The sequence below is a fragment of the Amphiprion ocellaris genome, chromosome 23 (assembly GCF_022539595.1).
Source record: "Amphiprion ocellaris isolate individual 3 ecotype Okinawa chromosome 23, ASM2253959v1, whole genome shotgun sequence".
Lineage (NCBI taxonomy): Eukaryota > Metazoa > Chordata > Actinopteri > Pomacentridae > Amphiprion > Amphiprion ocellaris.
Window position 1 is genome coordinate 24,289,374 of NC_072788.1, and position 14,691 is coordinate 24,304,064.

The window sequence follows — 14,691 nt, forward strand, 5'->3', positions numbered from 1 at the left end:
GTTTGATACATCACAAAGAAACGCCAGTTCACACAGCCGCTTTTCATCTGCTAAGTCCACAGTGAATTTCATTTGCACTGCATAGATTTACAGATTTCTTCACGCAGCTCAGAGTCTGTTGAGCAGTTGTGGTTTGTGGTACGGCACGTCACCATTTTCAGCGCATACCTCCTCAAGAAAAGCCTTAAAGTGGCTGGTTGACACCTGTGGCTCTGATAAAGTTAACCGTCTGTATCACGGTGCTCCATTTCCAGTGCTTTGCCACACAGTGTTTCTAGGTGTTAGCTGGTAGATGTCAGCTTCTCCCGCTGCATCTTCTCCTGCATGCTGCCCACTAATCTGCTCTTTTCACCGCACACTGCAGGCGCCCCGTCTGTCGCTAGTCCCACCTGTTTGTTCCCAGGCAGCTTCATGTCATTCACACAATAAGATGCTTGTTCAAATGTGTCTTTCGCCGTGGTAGTGCCGTGCATCGCTTTAATTCCCAAAAGCTCCTCTGATGTGTAAATTAGAGTTCACTGCGTGGATGAAGACTGACAGCTGAGCAATATCTGTTATGTCACTGCTTTCAGCCACAGCGAGGGAATGAGCAGTGAAGTCTTTTCAAGCTCACATGTCCGGTCTGTCACGGTGTTTCTGCTCAGGTTTATGTTTGAAAATGCTTGATTTTTATCTGGACAGACGACCTCACACACTTCAGTCATGGAAACTCTCCCTCTGTAAATGTCCAGGCTGATGTAGTGATTTCTTTTGCCATTATAAAACTAGCTTTAACGGCAGCCTCGCTTTGAGATTTAGCTTTTTTGAACGTCGTCTGTTGTGACGCCAGGTTTCTTTGTCGCTGTTCTACCTTGTGAAGCTTCTGCTGTGTGTTCAGATCCTCGTGGTTATACTCTTTGAAAACGGCCACGTCAGCTCCGCATAAAAGGCAAACAGGTTTTCCCATTATGCTAGTGAACGTATACTGATCTCCCATCAGTCTACCTTTCGTTTGGACATGTTTTAGACTTAAGCGTTAACTTAAAGTTTGTCAGTAAAGTTGGGCGTAGCGTAGGAGCTCTTCTTCTTCTTCTTTTTCTTCTTCTGGTAGTTTATTGGCAGTTGGCATCCAGCATAAAGGTGCATCACCTACTATGTTGGGGTGTGGACCAGAGCACTACCTCCAGCTGTTACAATGCAGTCTGGGATTTGTAGTGTCAATGAGGTCCACGCAAAATACCTACGGGCCAATTCTCAAAGATATAAAATATTACATTGCGACCTGGATACAATTGATCCTTGAGTCTGACATGTCCGCTCTAAAGTTTCTGTATTGAATATCAATGTTCTCCCTGGACTCCTGCAGAGCAGCACATTGATGTTAAATGTTCAATACATTCATGTGGATCACCCACAAGCACTCAGTTCCCTTTGATTTATTACTTTCTAATCTCTGTACCACAGCGCTGGAAGCTCTGGATTGACTGAAAGTTGAGGATTTACTTATAGTAACAAGATTATTTAGTCCCTGTGTGTTCGGCTGCAGAGAAACCAGAGACAGTGTTCAGTTATGTGTGAAATTGTTTATTTGTCCGTACGTTGAAATGTGACAGTCAGGATGTGGTTGTTGTGAAGCATGAAACTGTACAGCTACTGAGTCTTAGTACAAACTGGCACAATGTAAGTACTGTTAAATTCACAAAATCTGAAATGTCAAATCTCAATGTTAAATTTGCAAAATGAGGAATTATATTTACAAAATATGGACATTTCACTGTTAAAATTACAAATTTACAATATCTGAAGACTAATATTAACATTTACAAAGTCTGGAAATCTCACTGGTAAATTCATAAAATTTTCTGGCACCAAGTAGCTCAACTGGTTGAGCGTACGACCCATAAACAGGGCCTATGGTTCCTAAAGCAGTGGCCTGGGTTCGATTCCTGCTCAAGGCCTTTTACTGCCCCCCATTCTTCTCCCTGTCTGCCTCTTCACTAACTTCTCAAATAAAGTCAATAATAGCCAAAAAATAACTTAAAAAAAAAAAAAAAAAAAAAAATCTGTTTCTGGGAATCTCACTGTTAAATTTACAAAATGTAGAAATCTGGACCTCTTTGCACCTACTACCTCATGTGTTTTGTATTTATTTACTAAAATGTTACATTTATGTATGTTTACATCTACAACTCCATCTGGTATGTAATTTCTGCGCTACTTTTATGGTGTACATGTTCAGCAGTGTGCCGTATCCAGAAATTCAACACCAGCTTCACTGTTTTTATAGTATTAATACCCCAAGTAAACTTCATCACATGACAATAAAGAAACTACATTCTATTCTATTCTATTCTATTCTATTCTATTCTATTCTATTCTATTCTATTCTATTCTATTCTATTCTATTCTATTCTATTCTATTCTATTCTATTCTATTCTATTCTATTCTATCCTATCCTATCCTATTCTATTCTATGTGTCGACCATGTGGGTGTATACATTAACAGAACAAACACATGACTGCATCTCCTGAACTTTACCTTCAACATCTCTTTTTTCTTCTATTTTTTTCAGGATTGCTGTTGTTGTTGTTGTTGTTGTTGTCGTCGTCGTCGTCATCATCATCCTGATGAACTTGTAGCTGATAAAACCTCTTGATCCTGAACAGGAACCTTCCAGCTGTGGGGCCACTCTATCCAGGTGGACTGGGCCGAACCAGAGAAAGACGTGGATGAGGAGGTGATGCAACGAGTCCGAGTGCTTTATGTAAGTGCATACCGGATACAGTGTTTGGTGCCTTTAAAAGACGATCTGGGTGGTTAAATAATAGCAGCAATAGACGCTTGATCAGTGGCAGGAAGGAAGTAGTTTAATAGTTTTACTAGAACGCATCAGAAGCAAACTGTTCAATTCTATAAAGAAACCCCAGATGTGTGAAGATAAAATATAAATATCAAATATGAAGACCAACCAAGAGTGATGAAAACTGTAAAAAAAAACCAAACAAAAAAAAACTACATTTAAAATCGCGCATAAGTGTACAAAATTTGCAAAATCTGGACTTAAATTTACAAAATCTGGAATTAAATTTGCAAAATTGACAAAATCTGGTATTAAATGTACAAAATTGACAAAATCTGGAAGTAAATGTACAAAATCTGGAATTAAATTGACAAATTTACTAAATCTGGAATTAAATTTACTAAATCTAGAATTAAATTTACTAAATCTGGAATTAAATGTACAAAATTGACAAAATCTGGAATTAAATGTACAAAATCTGGAATTAAATGTACAAAATTGACAAAATCTGGAAGTAAATGTACAAAATCTGGAACTAAATGGACAAAATTGACAAAATCTGGAATGAATTGTACAAAATCTGGAATTAAATGTAAAAAATCTAGAATTAAATTACAAACTTGACAAAATCTGGAATTAAATGTACAAAATCTGGAATTAATTGTACAACACTGACTAAATCTGGAATTAAATATCCATATCCATAAATATCTGGAAATCTTGCTGTTAAATTTCCAACGTAAGACAAATAAGAGCGACCAAATCACGTCGAAAACCTGCACGTTTTGAGATTTTTCATAAAAATGGATGAGGAACATTTTATCGCAGGAGCAAGGTGTTTGGTCCAGGCGGCCATTCTGGATCTTTAACGTCAGGCTTTTCATATTTTTTGCTCAATTTGTCTTCTGTGCAGGTAGAATGACACGTCAGAAAAAAGAAAGAAAAATTTTTACAAAACTATTCCAAAATATTTCAAAACTTTTCCAGAATGATGAGAAATTTGCCCCAACTGGTGCCAAATATGTCAAAGCCGACTCAGTTTGTCCAAAAATGATTTGAAACTTGTCCAAAATTGCTAAAAAATTGACAATTTATTTTGCAAATAATAGAAAAAACAACATGGAATCAACATGTCCATCATACAAAAGTAAAAAAGTAATATTTGGCTGCAGTTCAGCTGAAAACTGAGTTTTTGTTTGAGAAGATTGCACTCCTTTCATATCTTCTTGTTGTCTTTTGGAGTTCAGAGAGTTAAATTCAAAATAAATCTATTTTCTGCTGGTCAAAACATCTCAGCTTAAATGTATTTATATAGCAGCTTTATAACACCCTCAGTTGACCAAAATGCTACAGATGTTCTCATAAAAATCTGTGCAAAACATCAACACAGATAAGACTCTTAAATCTAATTTTTAATGCGATAAATTTGCATAAAATACCAAAAAAGCAGCATGGCTTCTCAGGTAATTATCTGAAGAGAGATAAATAGATAAGATAACCTGCACGTCTTGAGCTTTTTCATGAAAATATTAACTTTTAATTGAAGGAAGACGTTGATTTGAAGCTTTGTAGCAAATATAGAACATAAAATTTTACATTTCCTGAAGCATGATGCATATTTCTGTTCCTCACAAATGACAATAAAATACAGCTTTCTGGGAAATAACATAACGGAGACTCATTGCATTTACTTTTCTGGACAGTTATGTATGGTTTTTATTGCTTGTACAGTTAAAGATCATGAAAAAACCTGATTTTACGTGTTAATATGTTCTAATAGATGTGAAAGGTTGAATTTACGTTGAATTAACGAGCGTTTATTGATCAGAAATGAGGGAAAGTAGATGCAGGAGAATTTCAGAGGCAGTTCTTTCAATCCCAGAATAGCTCCTGAACCTCAGCCTTTTTAGGTCCTCTAATTAGGGACGACTGGGAGTCAGGAGGTCGACTGCTGGCCTTTTCCAGGTCACAGTTGGGGTTCAGCAGGTGAAACGTTCGGCTGCCTCGTTCAGATCAAAGGTGAAGAAGCAGCAGGAAGCCGCCGGGCCTCCAGGGGATCAATTACTGCCTAAAAGCTCCGTACTTCACCCAAACTCTGCTCCGTTCCTCATCAGCAGCAGCAGATTTCCAGTTTGAAGGGAGTCTAGGGAGGAGGCGTTATGAAATCCCGTTAATTCTCAGAGGACGGTTTATTTTTTCTGTCAGATGTTCGGTTCAATAAGAGTCCTCTGTGGCTGCAGGGTCCAGTTTGCCTTCAAGATCAGCTGGAAAAGTCTGTAGCAGGGAGCTAAAATCAGCTGCTTTTTAATGCGTTTGTCTTCTTGAGCCCTTCAGACATTTTCATCCATCATTCATTGATTTATTATCCAGTAGGTTAGAAATTCTGTTACACACCAGGTTTAGCGCCACTAAATCTGGCTGTTTTTCACATTTAAGGCTGTAAATTATTCTATAAGCTCCAGTCTTCAAGCTGGGAAGAACTGGAAGTAGTCATTTTGGCTTTATTTAAAGAGATGAGAAGTCCCAGCTTCACTAAAGTCTGACAGGAATTTGATAAAACAGATGATGAACCCGGCTTTCATACATGATTCAGTGCGTGTTGTGGTTGAAAAAAAGAGTATTTCATGTCAGATAATGTTGCACATTTTATCTGTCACCTTGCAGCCATTTAAAAAATATATTCTGCTCTATTTTATTTTTTACTGTGTTTAAATCAGCAATCTTAATCTTATTTTATAGATATTTGCTGTTATTTGCAAGAAAAGTGGTCAGAATTAAGATTTAAAAAATGATAAATCATTTTTAAGTTATTTTACACATTTTCGGTGTTTAAACGAGTCAAATCACAGAGAAAAAGTATTAATTTACATGTTAACCATAAAAAAACAGACTAAAACTGTAAAAAACCTCCACGACAAAGATCAGTTTTTTCCAATAACATTATATTGTAAAATTATTAATGTTAAAATCAGCACAAAATAAATGTTATTTTACTGATATCTGCTGTTTTTTTAAAAGAAAAATGATGAATGAAAGTGTAAATAATTATTTTTTTCCCCGTTTTGTTAAATTAGAGATAACTAATAAAAAATCCCTAAATAAAACTATTAAGGTTATGGGTTAACCACAAAAAAACAAAAATAATCTCCACAACAAATATGTTTTTTAAATACCATTCTACTGTACAATTATTCGTATTACAGTCAGCGTAAAACAAGTTTTATTTTACAGATATTTGCTGTTTTTTGAGAGAAAAATGATCAATGAAAGTCGTAAACAGTTATTTTTAAGCTGTTGTTTCACAAATTTTCCATGTTTTGTTAAATTAAATACAATAACTAGTAAAAATCACAAAACAGAATTTTACATTTACGTGTTAACTACAAAAAAAGTTGGATAAAACTGTAAATAACATCCACAACAAATATCAGTATATTTAGTATATTTAGGTAAATAGTTATTTTTAAGATAACTTTTAAAATCACAAAATAAAAGTATTAATTTCCATATTGACCCAGAAAAAAACTGTATCTTTGTGGCATTTTTGTGTTTAGTTTGCACTTGTTTCAGTCAGTTTTAATCTTGTGTTTATGTGGTTAATTGTTTGTGTTAAGTTTGTTATTTTTTTCCAGGTTTGCAGATTTTTGTAGTTGTTTTGCATCTAGTCATCTAGTCTAGATGTTTTTATGTCTGTTAGCGTCTCTCTGTGATGGATTGTTTTGGTCTGAATAAATGATCTAGCTGTCAGATGTAAATAAAACTAGTTTACTGCGTTCGTTCACGGCATCCAGACTGTTTTCTTTCCTCTCAGGTTCGTAACCTGATGCTGGACACCACGGAGGAGACTCTGCGTCAGGAGTTCTCCTACTTCAAGCCGGGCTCCGTGGAGCGAGTCAAGAAGCTGACCGACTACGCCTTCATCCACTACCGTTGCCGCAGCGACGCCGTCACCGCGCTCAGCGTCATGAACGGCGCCCAGATCGACGGCGCCACCGTGGAGGTGATGCTGGCCAAGCCGGCGGGCGCCAAGGACGGAGGCGTGGCCGGGAGGAGGTACGGCGGCAGGAGGCACCTGGGGGGAGGAGGGGCAGGAGACGGGATGTTCCTGCTGGACGGAGGAACCAGAGAAGGATGTTCTCCTCTGAGGCCCGTCGGACCGCCGCCTCGCCTGGGCAGCCCCTTCTACACAACAGGTCAGCTTCAGGAGTTAGTAACAGCAGTGGAGGGGGGGGGGGGGGGGTGTCTACATGGTGTTTTTCTGTGTTGTGGGGTTTTTCTGTGTTGTTGTGGTGTTTTTGTGTGTCATTGTGGGGTTTTTGTGTGTCTACGTGGGGTTTTTCTGTGTCGTTGTGGTGTTTTTGTGTGTCTACGTGGGGTTTTTCTGTGTCTACGTGGTGTTTTTGTGTGTCTACGTGGTGTTTTTTTGTGTCTTTGTGATATTCTTATGTGTCGTTGTGGGGTTTTTGTGTGTCTACGTGGTGTTTTTCTGTGTCGTGGTGTTTTTGTGTGTTGTTGTGGTGTTTTTGTGTGTCATTGTGGGGTTTTTGTGTGTCTACATGGTGTTTTTCTGTGTTGTGGGGTTTTTCTGTGTTGTTGTGGTGTTTTTGTGTGTCATTGTGGGGTTTTTGTGTGTCTACGTGGGGTTTTTCTGTGTCGTTGTGGGGTTTTTGTGTGTCTACGTGGTGTTTTTTTGTGTCTTTGTGATATTCTTATGTGTCGTTGTGGGGTTTTTGTGTGTCTACGTGGTGTTTTTCTGTGTCGTTGTGGTGTTTTTGTGTGTTGTTGTGGTGTTTTTGTGTGTCATTGTGGGGTTTTTGTGTGTCTACATGGTGTTTTTCTGTGTCGTGGGGTTTTTCTGTGTTGTTGTGGGGTTTTTGTGTGTCTTTGTGATATTCCTGTGTGTCGTTGTGGTGTTTTTGTGTGTCTTTGTGATATTCCTGTGTGTCATTGTGGGTTTTTTGTGTGTCTACGTGGTGTTTTTCTGTGTCGTTGTGGGGTTTTTCTGTGTCTTTGTGATATTCCTGTGTGTCGTGGTGTTTTTGTGTTTCATTGTGGTGTTTTTGTGTGTCGTCGTGGTGTTTTTGTGTGTCTTTGTGATGTTCCTGTGTGTCGTTGTGGTGTTTTTGTGTGTCTTTGTGATATTCCTGTGTGTCGTCGTGGTGTTTTTGTGTGTCTTTTTCATGTTTTTGTTCAACTACAGTTCATTAATGTCATTAAGCTGCTGCAGGCGTCTGAATTTAGCCATAAACACAACACATAAAACCTGAAAGTGTACAATCCTCTACCTGATGTTTCAAAAGTGGCCCAGTGCTATGAAAAGTCTGAGAGAAAGAGCTGAACGCCCATTTATTTGGTGACACTTTAAAAAAAACAGTCTACATCTTTAACAGTTTCTAGCTGTAATATTTTGAAGAATTTACTGTTAGTTTCCTTGTTTTGTTAAATTCAAGATAATGTTAACCCCTAGAAAAAGAGCCAAAACCGTGAACAATATCTGCATCATAAGTCTGTGTATTTATGAATGTTTCCGCCCACTGTGTGACACCGAGGCTGGTCTCTATCTGGGTTTGTGAGCTGCCGGTTTGTTAAATATTAACGATGACTGATGGTTTTCATGGTTTCTGGACGATTATTTCCGTTTTAGATCCGCTGCCTGAATCCTCTCTGCTTCATTACTGAGATTTCATGCAGTGAAATCAGCTCATTGTTCCACCTGATAACAAACCTGCCCATGTTTTCAATCAATGTGTTGATTAATGTGAATCTTAGGTGACACATGGAGGAACTAAACTCTGGAGTTAAAGGTTTTAGACCAAGTTAGGGGGTCTTTGTGGTGTTTTTGTGTCTCTTTGCAGCTGTATTATGTTCATTTTGCTTCTCTTTAAGTCAGTTTTAATCTTTTTCTGGTCATTGTGTGTGTCTTTGTGAAATTTTCCATTTACTTGTGTTCATTTCACATCTCTTCTATTGTTTTACGTCTTTTTGTGCTAATTTTTTGCACCGAGTCGTCCGTTTGTGCATCTTACAGGTGGTTTTATCTGTGTTTGTATTGAATTAGCATTTGTTTGTGCTTGTTTTGCATACTTTTGTGTTTGGCTTTGTCTTTCCGTGATGAATGTTTTTGGTCTTTTTGTGTGCTTGTCATTATTTTGTGGCTCTTGATATTTGATTAATTTAGTGTGTCTTACAGGTGGTTTTCTCTTTGTTTTAATTGATTTTGCATCTGTTTGTGTTTATTTTGCCTGCATTTTATTCAGTTTTAATCTCTTTCAGGTTATTTTGGGTGCCATTTCATGGATTTTGCATCTCTTTTAAAAGTTACGTTATCTTGGTGGTATTTTTGCGTTTCTTTAGAGTTGTTTAGCATTTGGTTTGAATCTCTTTAGTCAGTTTTGTTCTCTTTCTGGTCTTTGGGGTTGTTTTGTCTCAGTTTGTGCTGGTTTTGCATCTGTTTATGCTCATTTTGCTTGTGTTTTAGTCAGTTCTAATCTCTTTCTGATCATTTTGTCTCTTGTCAGTTATTTAGCATCTCATTTTTTTTGGTTTGTGTCTCTTTGCGGTGTTTTGCATCACTTTGCTGCCATTTTGTATCTTTTGTGTGCCTAAGAGATTTTCATGTCTGTTCACAAGGAATTAGGATGAGTTTTTGTTCATTTTGCATCTCTTTGCATCTCTCCCTGGTTTTGTGTTTTTGGTGCCGTTTTGTGGCTCCTGATTTTCATATTTAAGTAATTTCGTGTGTCTTTTTGGTGGTTTTATTTCTGTTTGCTCTGGTTTTGCTCTGGTTTTGCATCTGTCCGTGCTCGTTTTGCTTCTCTTTTAGTCAGTTTTATTCTCCTTATGGTCATTTTACATTCATTTGTCTTCATTGTGCATCTGTTTTTTTAATGGTTTGCATCTTTTTGTGGTTGTTTTTTACTCCTATAGTAGCTATTTTGCATTTTATCGTCTTTTTATACGTCTTATAAGTAGTTTAATCTCTGTTTCTGGTCCTTTTGCTGTCATTTTTTGGCCCTTGGGTTTTCTTTTAAGTCATTTTGTGTGTCTTTGGGGTTGTTTTGTCTCAGTTTACATTAGTTTTGCGTCTGTTTATGCACATTTTGCTTCTGTTTTAGCCGATTTTAATCTCTTCTTGATGACTTTGTGTCTTTGTAGTCATTTTGCATCTTATTTTTATTACTTTGCGTCTTTGTGGTGTTTTTTGCGTGTCTTTACTGCTGTTCTATATCTAGTAATCCTTTTGTATGCCTAAGAGGTGATTTTCATGTCTGTTCACAAGAAATTAAGATCTATTTTTGTTTGTTTTGCGTCTTTTTATATTAGTTTTTTTCTTTTTGTTTGTTTTGTGTGTGTAGTCGCCATTTCGTGGCTCCTGATTTTTGTTTTGCATCTCTTTTAGTCAGTCTTTTCTCATTGTGCTCATTTTATGTTCATTTGTCTTCATTTTGCATCTTTTCTTGGTGTTTGTTTTTTGTCTCTTAGTAGCTAGTTTGCATATTGTTGTCTTTTTGTGTGTGTGCTTTTTCTCTGTTTCTGGTGTTTCTGTGTGTTTTTGTGTAGTTTTCTTCCTATAAAAACTGACAGCTGAATGCTGCTGTCACATTGTGGTAACGTGCACTGATCAGCCATCCAGTTCTGCTTGTTCTGAGCCGACACATTTCCAGCTTCCAGATGACTTCTCCCTGAGCAGCCGTAACCTTTTGTTTCTGAAATCATCTCCGTGACTCGGATAGAAAAGATCCTCCGGAGCCAAACAATCAGTATAACGTCACTCAGAGGAGTAAGAAACATTCTCTGCTGGACCTTCTAATGAACTCCTGCACCTGCTTTCTTTTATCCACACCGTCTCCCTTCAGTTTTTGTTTGATTTCTTTTCCTCCTCTAACTTTGAGCAGGTTTGGCCTCATCCATTACAAACCACATTCATCAAGCCTCTCCCGTTACATCGATACAGCCGAGACAATTATCTGGTGACGAAGCAAAAACTGCCAATTTCCCTCGACGCCTGCGGACATTTAGTGAAAATGAGAAAAGTTTTTCGAGTTAACTCTCCCACAAATGGGCTGTGAAATATTTATGAGGGAAGATGACACCGAGACAGAGATGTGGATGTGGAGAGATGAAGTGGTGATGAGGAGAGACTCCTGGGAAGACGACTCACTCTGGAAAATAGATGCCTGGTCAAAGAAAAACACATCTGGTTTGAGATTCAGAATGAAGACGAGGTTTTTCTGCCCTGAAAATGAAGCTGCTCCCAGCTGAGCTCCGGCCGGCGTGAATCTGAAAACGCCGGCTCTCCTGTCGTCTAATGAACGTTGTGTAGTTTTTATTTTAGCCAGAGAGAATCTGAGTTGACTGGAATTGTAGCTGATCTTTAACGAATCAAATTCTTCACATTATCGGTTTAAATCAACATAAAAAGCTGCTATTTTCAGCATTAAAGCATTTTGATATGGTTGTTTTCTACTCAATTTTGATACTTTTGCATCTCTTTGCTGTATTTTTGCACCTCTTTGTGTTATTTTTGCATGTCTTTGCAGTGTTTTTGTAGCATTTTTTCATGTCTGCGGTATTTTTGCATCTCTTTGTGGTATTTTTGCTTCTCTTTTTGTTGTTTTTGTATCTCTTTGCTGTATTTTTGCACCTCTTTGTGGTATTTTTGCATCTCTGTAGTATTTTTGCTTCCCTTTGCTGTAGTTGTGTGTCTCTGCAGTATTTTTTGTGCCTCTTTGCAGTATTTTTGCATCTTTTTGCAGTATTTTTTCATCTCTGCTGTATTTTTGCATTTCTGCTGTATTTTTGCATTTCTTTTCAGTATTTTTGCTTCTCTTTGCAGTATTTTTGTGTCGCTTTGCAGTATTTTGCGTGTCTTTGTGGTATTTTTGCATCTCTTTGTAGTATTTTTGGGTGACTGCTGTATTTTTGCATGTCATAGTTTTTTGCATCTCATTGCAGTTTCTTTGCATGTCTTTCCTATATTTTTGCATCTTTGTGGTATGTTTGCACCTCTTTTCTGTATTTTTCCATCTCTTTGTGGTATTTTTGCACCACTTTTTTGTATTTTTGCATCTCTTATTGGTATTTTTGCTCTTCTTTGTGGTATTTTTGTGTCTCTTTGCAGTATTTTTGCGTCTCTGTGATATTTTTGCGTGTCTTTGCTTTGTTTTTGCATCTCTTTTTGTGGTATTTTTGCGTCTCTGGTATTTTTGCTTCTCTGCGGTATCTTTGCATCTCTTTGCTGTATTTTTGCATCTCTTTGCAGCTGTTTTGCATTTAGTTTGCACATTTTTTGGTCAGTTTTATTCTCTTTCTGGTCATTTTCTGTGTCTACGTGACAGTTTTCCATTTATTTTGCATCTTTCTGTGGTTATTTATGTCTCTTAGCGGTCATATTCGTCTTTTTGATTGTATTAAAGGTGATTTTTGTCTCTTTGTGATGCATTTGCATCTCTTTCTGTTTTTTGTGTATCTTTTTTTCTCAGTTTTGTGGTTCTTGGCATTCCTTTTCACTCGGATTACATATTTTTATGTTGTTTTATGTCTGTTTTCATTGGTTTCACATCTGTTTGTGTTGTTTCTCCATCTCTTGGTCTCTTTCTGGTCATTTTGTGTACCTCAGCAATGATTTTGCGTCTCTCTTTTTTTTAAAACTCTCTTTGTGTGTTTTTTTTCCCCCACAGATTTCAGACAATAAAATAAAAGAATCAGCAGGCAGTAATATTAAAGCCAGTGGTTTGATGGTGAAAGGCAAAGGCTGTGAAGCTTTTCCTGAAGCCGATACGTTGCTCAGCTGGAACATTAATTAGTTCCATATGTTGAACCAGAGCTGCGTTCATTTACATTCAACACAAACAAGCTGCACTGAGCTTGTTGACACAGATGCATGTACTAATGAATATCCCAACAATTAGCATAACCCGATACGTTCCATTGCTCCTAATGTCTGCGACGCTTCATGCAGCTTCTGAAAAGTCTTTGTTGCTGCAGTGGTTCCTGAGCTTATTTATTTATGGCTTTTTTTTTTTACTGTTCTATAATTGAAGGAACTTTGCTGACAGAAAGCAATTAGACTTATTATTACTGGATGGAGATATGGAGGAAGATAAAGAGAGAGAAGGGAGATTTAGGGAGGCAATAATTGAGATGTAAAGTCGGGAAGATGGAGCCGAGCTGACTCAGTCACATTCCATGATTGCTGCTTTAATGAGGAGATAACCGGCGAGTCCGGAGCTCCGTTTCAATCACAAGTTCTGAGTTCTGGAGCTGTTTTTAATTTAGTTCAGTGTCAGTGGAAAGTATTAGACAGTTACAATAACATTGTAAGTTCATCAGAGGAAAAATAAATAAAAAATACAACTTAAGTAAACTGTATGAAGTCTAATGTTAGTTTGTTACTCATTCATGTCTAGATAATTTGTTTATCTGGTTTATCACCAACCGAACTGTGTCTTATTAATGACGAATATTTGACTAAATCTGGTTGTAAACTGGAGATGTAAACTTTTAGTTTCAAAATACTGTATTCATGTGTCAGTTAATCTGGTTGTAATCCTTTAGTTATTAATGCTGTTGGTCGATTATCAGTCATTTCCCTGAACTTCTAAATCTAAACAAAGTTGATCGTTTGCTAGAGAAAAACACATAAAATGGCACAAAACAACCACAAAGAGATGCGAAAAGACCGAAATATAACTGCAAACGCAGAGACACAAAACAACAACAACCACAGAAAATTACCACAAAGAGACACAAAATGACCGCAAAGATGTAAAATGACCACAAAAACACACTAAATGACCACTAAAACACCGAAAATAACCAAAATCACACAAATTGACCAAAAAAAAACCCAAACAAAATGACCACAAAAATACAAAAAATGACCACAAAAACCAAGTTTTCTGCAGGGCATTAAAAACCATTAATAGCCATTAAGTTGATTTTGTGAAAATTAAGGCCTTAAATGGCATTAAAAATCAATAAATTTGATTCTCAGTTGCATTAAAACATCTTTCTGCAGTTTTCAAGAAAAATATTTGATAACAATAATAATGTGTAATTATAGGATGCAATTTGCCAGATATTTACATCTGCGTAAACATGCCATTGTGATAATTGTTCCGGCCGGTCGGGTACAATTGCCGTAAAACTAGATGTTTGGGAAGTGGTCAGCAGGCTGGACCAGGTGGAGGAGAGCTGGGAAATGCAAATTCAAGCAAAAATGGCTCGAAAACATGGAATTTAGTGAATGACTACAGCCCGTTGGTGGTCAAGAAGGGGAAGGATTTTGCAGTGGTTGTAAAAAAAATTAAAAAAAAAAAAGCTTGCTCCAATGGGTGTCAACGCCATGAAATGTCACATGCAGTCTGACGTCCACAGATCGGCTGTGAGAGGCAGACAGCGGTTAGCTGTGGCTAGTTACTAGTTACTTTACCTGACCAACAGCATAACGTCTGCAGCGTCTACTTCGACCACCACAAACAGCACAACCTCATCTGTAGTGACCACTGCTCCCACCAGAGCCGCCGCTGCCGTTGGAACATCAGACAGTCTTCAGGCATCTTTTGGGTGGAATGCAACGCTGCAGGTGGAGGTGCTCTGGTGTCTGAACACTGATATGCAGCACCACTCATACGCATCCAGTGGAAGCATTTCTGAATTGTTCCAGGCAATGTTTCTCGATTCAGAAACAGTAAAATGCAGGAACAGTTTTCATATAAAAATCATCTTTTACAAAAAACAAACCTGTGTAATTTGTCTTGAGTTCACGGTAATGGCATTAAAATTTTTACAGTATAGCATTAAAATGGCATTAAAAAGCATTAAATCTGACTGGCTGATTCCTGCAGAAGCTCTAAAAAACACAAGAACGACCACAAAATTACACAAAATGACCAAAAAAAACCCACA

At 37.5% G+C, this 14,691-nt stretch overlaps 1 protein-coding gene across 1 annotated transcript in view; it reads left to right on the forward strand.

The window, feature by feature from the left end:
* rbm46 (RNA binding motif protein 46) overlaps positions 1–14,691 on the forward strand; it is a 47,603-nt gene that overhangs the window by 14,485 nt on the left and 18,427 nt on the right. Inside the window, exons 6-7 of the mRNA XM_023262474.2 lie at positions 2,648–2,745; positions 6,593–6,974. Of these exons, the coding sequence (XP_023118242.1) occupies positions 2,648–2,745; positions 6,593–6,974 (480 nt within the window). The remainder of the gene's footprint in view (positions 1–2,647; positions 2,746–6,592; positions 6,975–14,691) is intronic.